Below are 14,696 nucleotides of genomic sequence, written 5' to 3'. Positions count from 1 at the left end.
GTAGCCGAGCCCAGCCCTGTGCAGACAGGTAGTGGGTGTTAACTGTGCTGTTCACTGTGGCCGTTGGGTTGGAGTCTGCAGTACTGAACCGAACTCCTAGGTGACATAAAGTTACTGTGCACTTGGGCATTTGGAAAGCACTGTTTATGTGAGTTGCTGTCACTTAGTACCGGGCTGGCCACACTGAGGAGTTGCGGGTAGAAGATGTCCAGCCCTGGCTGGTGGTCCAGGCTTGCAGCAGTCCAGACCTTGCCGGAAGGCTCAGGGCTATAGCACCGGCTGCAGTCAGTTTCCAACTCAGTGTGGTGGCCTCACTTGGCTCATTTCTGAGACTCTGGATGCCAGATGCCCAGGCCTTGCTAGCTCTCACACATGGGTCCTGCTTTCAGATAAAAGTGGTTCCTGCAAACTCCAGAAGTTCACATGGACTGCATTTTGTCACGTGGTAGGTACTGAGGCTGGCATTCAGTATAATGGTGGCTGCTGCATCAGGAGGCTTCTTTTTAGTTTTTGCATACAGGGAAACAGGGATAACAAGGACAGTTTGCTGCTAAGGTGGCTAGCAGCTTTTCCTGCCATTTCCCTGAACCATCAAGGCAGTGTCACCATGATGGAAAGGGCCAGTTAGGGCTTGGTTGTGCCATTTGTAGCTTGTGAAGCCCTGAATGGCCATAGGGACCCCGGGTTCTGGAGGGTACAGTTCGAGAACTGGGTGAGAGGGTTGGGGGCAGTGACTTTGCAAGCTGCAGCGAGGAGACTGGGAAAGACGGTCACCTGGTGTCAGTCGCCTGGCCTCTGAGGTGTACAGCACCTGGCTTCCCTCCGTAGATGTCTGTCTCTGGACAAAGGTCCTCAAGCTGTGTGAACCCAGAGTGGAGAGCCACAGCCGGGCACTCGTCTGGGGCAGAAATGAGGTGCAGTTTGCAGGTGACGGAGGCAGAGCTGTGGCTGCCGGTACAGGTCCTGGCCCTCATTAGGCCTCACTTGGGCTCTGCCAGAGCTCCAGCCCAGAGGCTGCCCACCAAGGCCGTGGGGCGCTGCGGGGTCCCCAGGATGGAACACATGGTGCCCCACATTGGAGTGAGACACCGCCGAGAGCTGTGTCACTGGAGGGCGTGGAGTGGATGGGAACAGTCACCTGGGAGCCCACAGCAGTGGACATACACCTCAATCCTGGGGTACAAACTGTTAGGACAGCTCACACGGCATGGTGGACACAGGTGTGGATGCTGCCCAGGACCTTTCTGAATGCCACCTCGGGGGAGGGCAGAGGCAGGAGGTGGAAGGTTTCAATTCACCATTTTTTTTTTTTTTATTTTAAGATCCAGATACTAGGTCCTAGCCAGGCATGGTACACGCCTGTAATCCCAGCACTGCGAAGGCTAAGGCAGGATTGCTGTGAGTTCGAGACCAGCCTGGGCTACACAGTGAGTTCCAGGGCAGTCTGAACTACATGGTGAGACCCTGTCTCAAAAACAAAAACAGATACTGGGCTGGGGATGTAGCTCAGTGGTGCTGTGCCTGCCTGGCAAGCACAAGGTCCTGAGTTTGATTCCCAGTACTGGGGGAAAAGAAGATCCAGATTCAAAAACCAAACATTCAAAATGTTAAGAACCAAGTTGGAGTGAACAGAAGCAGCCCTGCTTGGTGTCCCCGCGGCCCTGGCTCTGAGGTCCCTGTCAGCCTGGAAGTCACTGTTGTACCACATGCAGCCGTGCTTCTGGAATTTCATGGCATTTGGTCATGCATCATGGTCCAGCTCTGCACTAGTGGGCCAGTCCTGTTCCCCTCTGCTGAGAGATCTTACGTTCCCAGTGCCTGCTGGCTCAGATTCTCTGATGCAGACATAATTCAAGAGAATTGAAGCCAATTTTGCAAGCAAAACAACACAACCCTTTACATCAGATAGCATGTTACATCTCTGGTACTGACAGGGACAGACTCCATTATTGCAGTGGTTTTGAGGCTCTTGCAGGATATGAAGAGGGAGCCAGAGAACAGGCTGGGGCTGGGTCAGATCTTAGCCACAAAGCACTCCAGCTCCAGGCCTGGCTCTGTGGGCAGCAGGGTGCTGTTCTGAGCTGGGTCTGTGCCAGGATCAGGTCAGCAGCACCGCACGTGGTGCTCAGGGAGGCAGCAGTAGCTGCCATGGGTCATGTGGCCGCACAGTCCCCTGGAATCAGCCAGTCCACCAGCTGCCTCCTTCCCCCTGCTGAAGTTGCCAGGCGGACACAGTGACGGAGAGCTGGCTCACACCTGCGCTCGGTCCTAAGTGTCCAGGGAAGGCCACCACGTCCCTGGCCTTGGACCCACCTGGCAGGGACAGGTCATATCCTAGTAGGTTTTGATTTCATGGCAGAGCTTAGGCCTGAAGGCAACTGGCCCAGGCTACCCTGGTCTCAAGTGTGGGGTGTCTGCATGACCCCACAGGGCCTTAGAATGGCAGTGCCACCATCGCCCACAAGGCCTTGGTAGGGGCGGGGTACCAGGCTCCAGGTCCTGCCCGCAAATGTGGGGACCGACAGGTGGAGCTGTGTGCCAGCCTGCTGCTTTTCTGGGTCTGCAGCAGCCCCTCCTGAGGTTGCGCTGCCCCTTGCAGCTGCGGTAGTGCATTTCCTCTCATCCCCTTGTTCGCATGGCTCCAGGGTGTCCAGACATCCAGGGCAGGCAGGAAGTCACCAAGGGAGGGCTGGGAGGACTAAGGTGGGAGGCAGGTCTTGGGTGGCTGAGACAGGACGATCCCCACTCCTGAGGTGGGAGGAGCGGGTGGGCTAAGGGCAGCCAGCATTTCTTAACACTGTCACCATAAGGAAGTCAGTTAAGAGGCAGTCTAGGTGCCAGGTGTGGTGGCGCATACCTGTAATAGCAGTTATCTTGGCATTTGGGAGGCTGAGGCAGGATCATAAATTCAAGACAAGCATGAACTATAGAGGAAGATCAGGTCTCAGAACACACACACACACACACACAAATTGTTTTAAAAACCAGTCAATGCACAGGGTCGGGCACACCATGCTCAATGACTGTCAATGACTTTGACAGGCTTGTGGGGCAGGACCACTTGCTGGCAGGACAGCGATGGCCACGGTCTGGGAGGCTGGGTCCCTACAGTTGTGACAGCACATTCTGAGGATTCCAGTCGATGCCTAGAACCTAGAACTCCAGAGTCACAGTGATAGCAGCACAAGTTTGCATCAGACCCAGGGCTCCTTACCGCCCAGTGTGCCCGGCCTTCAGAGGTGGAGGATCGCCGAGCCACTCGCCAAGTGGTCACGGTGGGCAACGTGCACCAGCAGGACCCTGGGCCCATCCCTGAGCTGACTAAACCCAGGACAGATGCAGACCACAAGGGGTCAGGTGATGGGCATCGAAACCAGGGCCTTTGCACTCAGCCACATCCAGCCCGTTTGAAATCACTGTCAGTTTTGTGACAGGGTCCTGCTATGTCACTGAGTTGCCCAGGCTGGGCTCAAACTTGGCAGTCATCCTGCCTTAGCCTCCCAGTGGGCTAAGAGTCCGGGTTGTGCCACCAAGCCAGCTGAAACCTGTTTTTGTGGAGGTGAAGCACGGGGAGGGCCAGATGCCTAGGAGGCCCACCCACTCAACTCCCAGAGGTGACGTCTGCCTAGGGTCCTGTGTCCCACAGTCCGGACCCGGGCCTTGCCAGTGGAAACCCCACCCGCAGTGTGGTGCTGGCACTGCTGCTGCTTCTGGGATGAAGGAGGATGGTGTGCAGGAAACATTCCCTGGTGCTCACACTGCCAGCGGCTGAGATGCTGGAGCTGCCTGGATGTCTGGGTGGGGACTGGAACCCCACTGGGGTGGGAGGTTGGGGTGCTCACAGGTCTGCAGGAGGCTGGCCATTTGACACCGGGGTTCAAACCCTCCTCGTGCTGTGCCCTCAGCTGGAGCCGCCCTCTCTGTGCCATACCCCATGCCCATCTGGCAGTGAGCTGCTCACCAGCTGATTTCCCCAGCTGGGCTGGGAGCTGTGCTCTCCCCGCTTGTTGGGTTTGCATTTCTCAGCAACCCTACAGCCCTGTTCCTCCTTAAGTAAAGAAACAGAAGCATAGCGAGAGTGAGGAGATGGAGCCTCGTCTCCAATAAAGACAAGTGCCTGGGGTGCAGCCCACAAGTACCCCACAAGGAGACAGGAAAGGGGATGGGGAGGAGAGGGGAGGAGCCTCCCGGCTCCCGCATCTGGGAAGAATCGTGGCCACCTGCACCAGGCCGGCAACAGCTGAAGGTCAGAGCATGTGGGACTCGGGCCACCCCCATGGAGTGGGTTTCCAGGACTTGTCCTGCATCTCCATACACAAACGGCCACATTTCCACCGACGGAGGCTCAGGACTGCATGTGGGGTGGGAACTGCCAGCCCACAGGGAGGCTGAGGCAGACATGGCCTGGTGGAATGTGAACCGAGACACCCACCACCTGCCCATCCTGCAGGACATTCCACAATGCTGCCACCAAAAGGACAGCACCAAGGACAGCGCAAGTTACAGCCCACAGCAGAGAACCCACCAAGATCAGATGCCAGGCATGGTGGTGCTTGCCCATAATCCCAGCATTCTGGAGGCTGAGGCAGGAGGGTTGCTGTGAGTTTGAAGCCATCCCGGGCTCCTAGTAAGACCTTATCTCAAAAATGCCAGAAAAAAAAATCCAGATCAGAATAAGAAACCTGAGGACGTCCTAGGGACAGACTTAGAGACCAACAGCTGGGAGCCCCACAGGCTCCTGGACGGGGTCCCTCACTGAAAGGACACTATGGGGGACCCTGGACGGGAACACGGCCTGAGAGTCACAGGAAGGAGAACTGAGCCACACACCTACAGTTTCAGCCAAGGCAGTGATTTTAGTTCCCCAGAGAACCAAGTCAGAATAAAGAAACCAGGTGCTGACTAATACACGGAGGAAGTCAGCACCTGGTGTTGTTGGTGCTCAGCGGAGAAGCAGTGCAGTGTGGGCGCTGGGCAGCAGGAGAGGTTGAAGGGGTCATGGAAACCCTTTCCAGGCTGCAAGGCGCCTCTGCCATGGAGCGAGAAGCAGCCACACAGGCTGGCCATGTGGGCCTCAAGTGGGCCAGAAACCCCACTGAAGCCCAGTTGCTTTTGTAGTAATGGAAAACTATCCAAAAATTCATATGAAGCCTCTTATCAAAACAGTATGCAGAGGGCTGGGGATTTAGCTCAATGGCACCACGCCTGCCTCACAAGCACATGGTCCTGAGTTTGATCCCCAGGACCAACAAACAAAACAAAACAAAAACAGTCTGCAGAAAGAACAGAGGCAGGGTTCACGCTTCTGACTTCAAAACTTATCACAAACTACCAGAGCCGGAAGGATGTGGTTCTGCCCTAAAGACAGAGGTAAATAAAGTGTGAATAAAGCAAAATAAGACAAATAATGGGGAACAGGGAGTCCAGTGTGAACCCTCACCACAGTGCCCACCAGGAGCCTGGACTGAGGCAGCAGAGGTCAGGCACACGGACCTCCGCCAGCAGCAGTGTCCCCAGGGTCCTTTGGGTAGCCGGACAGCAGCAGGCTGCGCACGGCCAAAGAGCACATGAGGCCAGCCACAGAGGGCCCAGGTGGCTTTACTGACTGCAGTTGAACACTTAGATTTTGGCCCAAAAGTGAGTTTTCTCTAGCTATGGAGATGATGGTGCAGTTTGTTTTTTTCTGCCCATGGAACAAAGGAGAGCCGACTTTCAGGGCTTCTGGCCTGTGTTCCCGCATGGGTCACATCTGGTCGTGTTCCTTACTCCTGTGTCGCTTCTATGTGTCGTCTGCCGACCTATTGGGACTTTCCATGGCTGTCTTGTGAGGGGTGGTGCTCAGTGCCCCTTCCCAGTGTATCTGGTTTTGCGCCAGGACAACACTGTCATTCTAGGACGGGCTGGGAGAGTTCCTGCCCTTGAATTTTCTGGAAACGACGGTGTCAAATTTGAGTTACTCCGTTTTTCCCCCCAGTACCAGGGACTGAACTCAGGGCCTTGTGCTTGCAAAGAAGGCATGGCACCAACGAGCTACAACTCTAGGCCAAGTGATTCCTTTTTAAACACTGGGTAGAATTAGCCAGGGAAGCCGTCCGGACCTGGGACTTCTTTGACATTGATTAAAAGGGAAGTTCATTGCCTCTAACTCACTGTAGGACTATTGAAGTTCTAGGTGGTGGAACTGTGGTAGTGTGTGTCTTCTCAGGGACTGACCCCTCTTCATAGCTGTCAGATGTGTGGATGTGATGTGTTCGTGGATTCCTGTCATTTTCTTTGCTGTCTCTGATAATTCCTGCTTTATTCCCAGTATTGATCACCTGGGCTTCCGTCTCCCCAGGTCCGCCTTCCTGGAAATCTGTCCGTCATATCCATCTTTCCAAAGAACAAGTTCTTTCCTCTCAATAATTGTATGGATTGGTTTTCTATTTTCAATTTTATTATTTTGTTCTTTCTACTTTCTTTTTTCCTACGTTCTTGGGGGTGTTAGTTTAAATACTTAAGATTTTTCCTTTTTTTGAATGCATGCATTTAATGGTGTTCATTTTTTCTCTTTCAGCATAACTATTCCCCACAAATGCTGACATACTGTATTTTCATTTCTGTATACTTTATCGGATGACTTTTTTTTATTGGTACATTTATTATTTATTTTTATTTTTTTGAGACAGGGTCTCACTATGTAGCTGAGACTGACCTGGAACTCACTGTGTAGCCCAGGCTGGTCTCGAACTCACAGCGATCCTCCTGTCTCAGCCTCCCCAGTGCTGCAATTACAGGCATGTGCCACCATGCCCAGCTTATTGGTACATTTAAAGCAAGCAATAGTTACATTTATCACTAGGATCTTGTACCTTTACATAATATATCTTGGTTTTGTTTTTTCCCCATACCTCTGCCCTCCCTTCATCCCCTTCACCCTTCCCTATTTACAAAGACTTTGTTTCCTTTTTTTCATTTTTTCACATTTTATCTTTTCCCTTATTTCCTTTTCCCTACCCTTCCCACTTCCTCTTTAGTCATTTTCTTATTTCACACTCCCAATTATACCATTTGAACCTTATTACACTTTTAATTTTTTACACCAGAGAAGCTATTTGGTATTTACTCGTGTGTCCTATTTATTTCACTTAAGAGTATGGCCTCAATGTGCGTCCATTTCGCTATAAATGTTTCTAGTTTCTCATTATGGCTGAGTAGTACTCCATTTTATAGAAAAACCACATCTTGTTTATCCAGTCTCCAGTTGATGGGCATTTGGATTGTTACCAAGTTTTAGCTATTACAAACTGTGGTGCTATAATCATGGGTGTGATCATGGGTGTGCATATATCACTGTGCTATGATTCTTTTAATTCTTTTGGAAAGATACCCAGCAGAGGGATGGCTGAGTCAAATGGAACCTCTAATCCTAGTTGTTTGAGGTATCTCCATATTGATTTCCACAGTGGTTGCGCCAGTCTGCACTCCCACTAACAATGGAGAAGGGTTCTTTTCTCCCCACAAACCCACCAGCATTGGTTATTGGTTGATTTCTTGATAGCAGCCATTCTTTCTGGGGTGAGGTGGAATCTCAGTGTTGTTTTCATCTGCATCTCTCGAATGACCAGTGATGTTGAACATTTTTTCATATAATTTATTTGCTGTTTTTACTTGTAAGCTAAGATTTGGGGGGGTACTGGGGATCAAACTCAGGTCCTTGTGCTTGCAAGGCAGAGGCAGCAGAACCACTGAGCTAAATCCCCAGCCTTGCTGCTTTTACTTGTCTGTCTGAGAAATGTCTGTTCATTTCAAATGCCCATTTTTGAATTGGGTCTTTGTATTTGGGGGGGGGGTCTGATTTTTTTTTTTTTTTTTAGTTCTTTATATATTCTAGGTATTAGTCTTTTGTCTTAGTTGGTAAAAATTTCTTTATTGTATGACTTTTGATGATCTCCAGAGCTTTTAAATGTGAAGGATTTGCCCTCTTTTATAATACTGGTTGGAGAAGGGATTTCTTGACTCTTGCTCATTGATTTTGAAAGTGAGCCGCCTGCATTTTTACTGTATGCACCGCTTTTGCAGAGCTGTCCTCATGGTCTTGCCTGCATCTCTCTAGTTAACAGTGTAATCTTTGTAAAAGTGTCAAGGCTGAATAATGTGACATCCCTTACATCTACTGTTTGATGATACACTACACTGAGTACTACTGTCTTAACCACTCTCCTCCTCGCTGGGACCCAATACCCCATGCCTACTACTTCAAGGAGGAAAGGTTTATTTTGGTTCATATTTTACACGTTTCAGTCCAGTTTAAGCAGGCTCAGATGGAAGAACCGGCATGGCAGTGGGGCCAGGCAAAGGACAGCTGCTCAGGGCATGGCGTACAGGAAGTAGAGTTAGGAGCCTGGAGAGGACCTTTCCAGGCCAGCCCCAGTGCATGCCTCTTCAAACCAGAGCCCGCTTCTGCCCAGCCCTTGATCCAGTCCCCTTCCTCATGTCCCACCTATGGGCACTCGGGGCGCTTGCCGACATGGAGATAAGAATCAGAATACTGTTTAAACTCATCTTGTGTTTAGTCATTTTGCTGAATTCTGTCACCCTACTTTTTAAATTAAGGCTTTTCAATTTTCTAGGCATACCACTGCACAACCTGCACCACTGACAGCCCAGCAGTGCCCTGCAGGATCTCAGATCCATTTGCTAGCTGTGTCTCTGTTCTTGGGAGGGTCTGAAGTAGTTTCAGGGAAACTCGGATTTCTAAATCCATTCTTCCCTTAACACCTACTGTGCCTCACCTTGCAAGATCCTGCTTATTGTTACATCTGGAAAACACCCTACCTTACATTGCTTAGATCCCTCTGTATTCTATTTACATCAGCTCTGTAATGAAGAAATAAGTTGAATTTTGTCCGGGGTCACGACATGGTCCTCAGTGTTCAGGCTTCGTGAGCAGAGCCAATGGCCTCTCCTTGTGAGCCATCCCCGTGTTCCTGCAGGGACGCTACTCGTCTGATACTTGGATCACTCATTCTGTACTCAGAAGGAGGCAGTGTGTGCACGCACATGTGGTACACGTGGAGAGGGTCCCCCTTTGGGCTTCTGTGAGGTTTTATGAAACGACTGGCTTTGTGCGTTGCTGTGCTCTGGAACAGCTTGTGCTGGCAGCTTATTTGTTCCCTGGATATTTGGTAAAGTCACTTGAAAACCCATCTGGCACTTCCGCATCTCCCCTCTGCAACCATGAGTCCTCGCTGTTCCCTTGATAGCGGGAGAACCGGCCGGGGGTGAGGGTCCTGGGCCAGGGTGAGGCCCCACAAGTGTGCTCGCCTGTGATCATCTTTCAGGCTGCGCAGTAGCCATGGCATTACCATGGACGAAGACGGAGACCTCAGACTGCAGGGCCAGCTCTCTGTGGCCTGGCAGTTCCAAGGAGAGCCGCAAACGCTAACGCTGTCTGAGGAACCTCTCTCGCCTCGGGGTGAGGGCAGACCACTGCTCAGAGCAGGGCTTCATTCAGAGTCAGTCTGAAAAATGTACTGACTACAGCCAGAGCTGTGAGGCCTCAGCTTCACTGGCACGATGACCAGGGCGAGCAGTAGCCCAGCCAGGGGCAGAGCTGGACGCAGGGGTGCGGCTGGGAAACCACCTGGCTGCCAGCTGCCCCACGCACCAGATCTGTGACAACCAGACTTCAGAACTTGGATCTGCCGGCGGATGGGCGCTGAGCTCCTCAGGGCTGTGCCCGGTGCCCCTTCCTGCCCACCCCCGCCTGCCAAAGTGAGCCCACCCGCCAGAGCAAATAAAAACACAGCAAAATTGGTGCCTGGTTATATCCAAATTAAAATAACGGCCCCTCTTTGATTATTTGATTTTTTCTTGAGCATATAAGTCATGAACCACAATTCCAAAACAAACTATATGAAAAGCCAGATTCCTCGCCCCTTTCCCAGTTACCTTTTCCCACTACCAGACAAAATTCTCAACACAAAGAAGAAAAGCTTTGTCTCGGCTCACGGTTTACATGTGTGGTCGGCTGGCTCGGACGAAGGCGCCTCGCAACGAACCGGAAGGGCTGGGCGGAGGACGGTTGCCAGCCTGCTGGCAGCCGGAAGCGGAAATGAAGAGAGCTGGAAGTGGGGAGAGAGGAAGGGGGCAGGGCAGCAGCCCTCCGGCCACGCCCCCATAGCCCCACTTCCTCCTCAGCCCCGCCCCTAACGGCACATTCGCTGGCTAGAGTCCCTACCAGGCCCCACCTCCTAACGCCGGGCATTTCCGAGAGCCCCCTGGTCCCTGGTGTCCCCCTCACCCCTGCCCGTGCCCGTTGCATCCCACCTGGGAGGCCCCCCCCCTTGGAGGCGGGCGGCTCCACCCTTCTGGGCCCTGGGGCACCTGGCGGGTGCCTGGTGGGGAGGAGGCTCCAGCCCAGCTTCCCGGCTCCCTGTGAACCCCCCCCCCCGGGCCTGAGTTCTGTGCAGGGTCCAGGCTGGTCCGCAGGTTAGGGTTAGGGAAGGTGGGTGACACCGAGGCCACAGAGCGCCAGGGGGACCACGGGTCTCCACATCGGCCCCACCCAGAGGTTCCGATTTAAGTGGCATGGGCGGGCTGCAGACCAGAATTTTTTTTCTTTTTTTTTTTTTTTAAATAAGTCATTGAATTGCTGATGCTGGCTCTAACTTGCAATCTTCCTGCTTCAGCCTCCCAGAGTGCTTGGATTATAGAAGGGCACCATCACATCCAGCGACACCAGAACTTTTCAATAGCTGGCCAGGTAGGACCAAGGGGCACTGGGTTCTGAGCCACCACCCTGACACCACAGCATAACCCAGCATGGCTGGGCCCCTGCCAGGCGTGAGATGAGCACAGGAAGGCGCCGCACTGGCTCTGCTGCTGGCTCCCAGAGCTGTCCCTTTGTCCAGTGCGGCCACAGCAGGTTCTGGGACGACGCGGCGGAAACGACCACTGCCACCCTTCAGAAAGCCTCTGCACCCCACACCCTGTGCGCCCCGGTGTGTCCTGCACTGAGATTGTGCACACACACGCCACCCAACCCATGACACATGAAAGACATACAGCACACACACACCCCGCAATTCACAAACAGGTGACACGCACAGCACACACACCGAGCAGCTGTGCCGCAGCCTGTCCACCGGCTCACGGCTGGGAGCCACCAGGACCAGCGCCACCCCGGGAGATTTTCAGGCGAAGCGGCTGTGCTCCTCTCACACCCTGGGCTCCTGCTGTCCCAGGGCCGACTCCGCAGCTCAGCCGTGTCCCAAGCCTGTCACAGATGCTGCTGGCCCTGACCGGGGCGGCCTGGTTCCCATCTGCACGGGGACCTGAGCTGGAAATTCATGCACTAAATGTTTTTTTCCACGTCATTTGGGTCTGGGGATTTGGTCAAAAACAACTTGGAGCCCCACGCGCCAAGGCCCAGTTTCCATCTCCAAACCGAAGCAGAAAATGGAGCCCTCAGTTGGATTTGGAGAGGAGCAGGCCTGCCTGGCACTCGCGTCCTGAGGTCACAGTGCAGGGGGCTGCGTGTGGCCTTGCTGTGGGTGCCACTTGAACCGCCTTCCCTGCATCCGCAGCCCTCGCGGGCCTCAGCCCCCCTGCTGTTGTGTGCAGCGCGGGGAAAGCCTGGCTCCAGCCACACCACAGGCACAGGCAGGAGGGCTTGGGGCTTCAGCACCTGCTCTGGGGAGACAGCTCAGCCACCCCGAGCAGTGGCCTGGGCTTTTCCAAGGGGCAGGGTGACACCATGAAGCTGGCGCTAGGGTCCAGTCCAGTCCAGGGGAGCGGTCCTTGGGGCCCCTCCCAGGTGGCCACTGTCCCCTCCTGTCTCCCACGTCGCCTTCCTGGAGATGCCCCCACCTCAGTCGCCATGGTGTCTGCCACCGCCACTGTTGGCCCGTCCAGTCCCTGTGCTGGGAGCAGGAGCAGAGGACGGTGACACCTTGGGTGCCGGCTTCTGTGCTCACGTGAGCTGCGGACAAACACTAGAGAAGAGCTGGAGGCCCCTGGGCCCCATCACCATGCACAGCAGAGGACAGGGTCCTGGGGAGGTCCCTTGTTGTCTGCAGCACCCGGGGCTTGGGGCCTGGTCGTGGCATCCGGGGGGCCTGGTGGATGGCGGGATGGCTCCTGTAGCACCACACCTGGATGCATGAAGGCCAATCTTCGTGACCTTTCCTGGACAGGGAGACCATGGCCTGGCACAGCAGGGGTGGCGGACTGGGTGGGGGCGCACGGGCATGGGTGTTTCTCAGCACCAGGCTCTGTCTCACCTGGTGCTGAAAGCCTGAAGAGGGGCCAGGCCTAGGTGCAAGGACGGTGACCCCGCACAGCTCTTCTCCCAGAAGGCCACTGGGCTCTGGGGACATGGATTTGGGGGACAGCATTCGCACTCGCTAGAGTGAGTGGCCACATCTGGGAGAGAGGGAGAGGAAACCCTGTCTGCGCTTGTGGCCCGTGGCCCCGCGAGAATGCCCAGAGTGGCGCGTAGGCATCAGTGGGGATGCTCGCTGGCCAGTGTTCGAGACCTGGGAGGACCCCGTGGTGCCAGGTGCCCCTCCTTGGGGACATGGAGACAGCTGTGCCCACTATGCATCAGCAGCCTTTATGTGCACACAGCTTGTTGGGGCTGCACCAAGTTAGTTCACCTGATTCTCAAAGCAGCCTGCAGAGGACTGTAAAACTGATCACACCCCAAGCAGACTGTGAAGAGTGAACCCCATAATCAGCTTGTTTACAGAAGTGAGGCTCACTGAAGCCTACGTGCCGAGGTCAGAGTAACTCACACCCTAATTCCGTTCCCACAACCAAACCTTCAGACTAGAAGGACAATGTTCTAATCACAATCATGTATCTTGTCTATTCTGTTCCTAAGTCTAGAATGCTTTGTCTTGTCCTTTCTGAGCCTTGTTTACATTCATTTCCATAGAAACCACCATCGCCTTTACCACAACTCATTGCCAGGAAGTCAGTGCCTGGGACAGTGCGGCGCCTTTGTGGGTTGCACTGGCCTTGGTCGTCCCGGCCCGCTTTCTGTCTTAGTTCTGTCTCCCAGGGCATTCCTTTTCTCAGGCCTGCGTCGCACACTGGGCAGTGGGGACTGGAGCCTGACCCAGGGGTCTCTGGCAGGTGCTGCCTCTTACATCCTTTCAGAGCAGGGATGCCTGGTGTGACTGCTACAGCCCACCATTTGGGATCCTGAGGGGCAGTGAACTTGGCCTGTCCCTCTGGACACCCATGTTATGGAAGGAACCCTGGCCCCCCAAGCCTGGAGGGAGCCACCCCAGGGCCAGGGGTCCAGGTGAGGACAGCAGTGAGATCGGGACGGGGAGTCTCCCTGCCTCCAGCGCTGTCCCAGAGGGACAGCGTTTCCTACTGGTGCAGACTGCAGTGGCCTGGATCGGTCTGTGGTCAGAATCTGCTTTGAGTTGGCAAGAAGCTCTCGGATTTGATCATTCTGGCTCTCAGCCTGCAGAGTGGCCAGATCCCAGGGCTCCTTGGTGACCAGGCCCAGTGTGAGGTAAGGGCCAGGCAAGGTGCAGCCATGCAGCTCTTGCTCACCCAGGCCAGGACTGTGCGGAACTGGACTCTTCCGCGGGAAAGAGCTGAGCCCACTTCTCGGGGCTGGACCGCCTGGGCGGTAGGGGTGCCAACACCCACGGGGGAAGGAGCAGGGACCATGAGGAGAGGAGGGGATGTCAGCTGGCTCCTGCCTAGGTGAGGGATGCACAGGAGACGTCTGAAAGGAAGGTGAGACCCAGAAGCGGGCCCTGTGCCAGTCACAGCCCTGTTGCTGCACGGCCTGTGGGCAAGGTCACCTCGGGCTGTGGTGGAGGGAGTTGGGCCCTTGCACCTCCTGTCCTGTCCTGGGCAGGCTGCATGAACTGTGCACCCTATAGCACCCAAGGGGAAGCCACACAAACAAGTGGTCTGCGTGTGTAAAAGCCACCAAGACACAAGCATAAGATTTCCTAGTGAGTTCACAAGGGTGGCACTCTGGGAGGCTGAGGCAGGAGGATCCTAAGCCTGTGCAATTTAGCAAGATCTGGCTCAAAACTTTTTTAAAAAGGCCAGGGATTTAGCTCAGTGGTTCCGCCACCTGCCTTGCAAGTGCAAGGACCCAAGTTTAATCCCTGCTATCAAAAATAAATAAATACAAAATAAAAGGATGGAGATGTAGCCCTGGGTTCAATCCCTGGTGCTATAAAGGAAAAGAAGCAAACGTAGGATTGTATTTTAGGAAACACTGAAACAAAACCGTGCTGTAAACAGTGTGTATGAGACTCACCCTGGCAAAGCGAAGGCGTCACTACAAACCATCACAGGTGCGCAGCACACAAAACCCGCACTTCCCAGGCGTCCCCTGCACGCGCAGGAAGATGCGGCCTGGTCAGCAGCACTCTGCCCACCCAGGCTGCCCGGCCTGGGGCTGGAGAGGAGCCAGGCGCAGCCTGCGACTCCGCCCACGGCCGGCAGGGGGCAGCAGAGCAGGGCGAGCGCGGGGTCACTGGGGAAAGTGGGGCCTGAGAGCGCGAAGGAGCTCGGAGGTCCGGCGTCCACCTGCCCGCGCCTCCTGCCCGGGTCCTGACCACACCCCGCGCTAGCGCAGGCTCAGACGGCTGCCCGCCGGCGGGGAGACGCCGGACTCTTGGGGTCCTGCTGCACACTCTGGGGTCCCTCCGGGAGCAGAGGAGTGGTGGGGC

The 14,696-nt window shown here is 54.6% G+C and overlaps 1 protein-coding gene across 1 annotated transcript; it reads left to right on the top strand.

The window, feature by feature from the left end:
- Positions 1–9,219: 9,219 nt before the first annotated feature.
- On the top strand, positions 9,220–12,453 carry LOC104859414 (WAS/WASL-interacting protein family member 3-like). The gene is made up of 6 exons (XM_010619989.2): positions 9,220–9,263; positions 9,324–9,457; positions 9,567–9,756; positions 10,103–10,473; positions 10,674–10,747; positions 11,081–12,453. Exons 1-6 carry the CDS (start codon positions 9,220–9,222, stop codon positions 11,546–11,548), a joined length of 1,281 nt encoding a protein of 426 aa, XP_010618291.1. The 3' UTR covers positions 11,549–12,453.
- Positions 12,454–14,696: the final 2,243 nt, after the last annotated feature.

Source organism: Fukomys damarensis, unplaced genomic scaffold, assembly GCF_012274545.1.
Source record: "Fukomys damarensis isolate Sample0158 unplaced genomic scaffold, DMR_v1.0_HiC HiC_scaffold_6, whole genome shotgun sequence".
NCBI lineage: Eukaryota > Metazoa > Chordata > Mammalia > Rodentia > Bathyergidae > Fukomys > Fukomys damarensis.
This window is presented reverse-complemented; position numbering and strand designations above follow the sequence as displayed.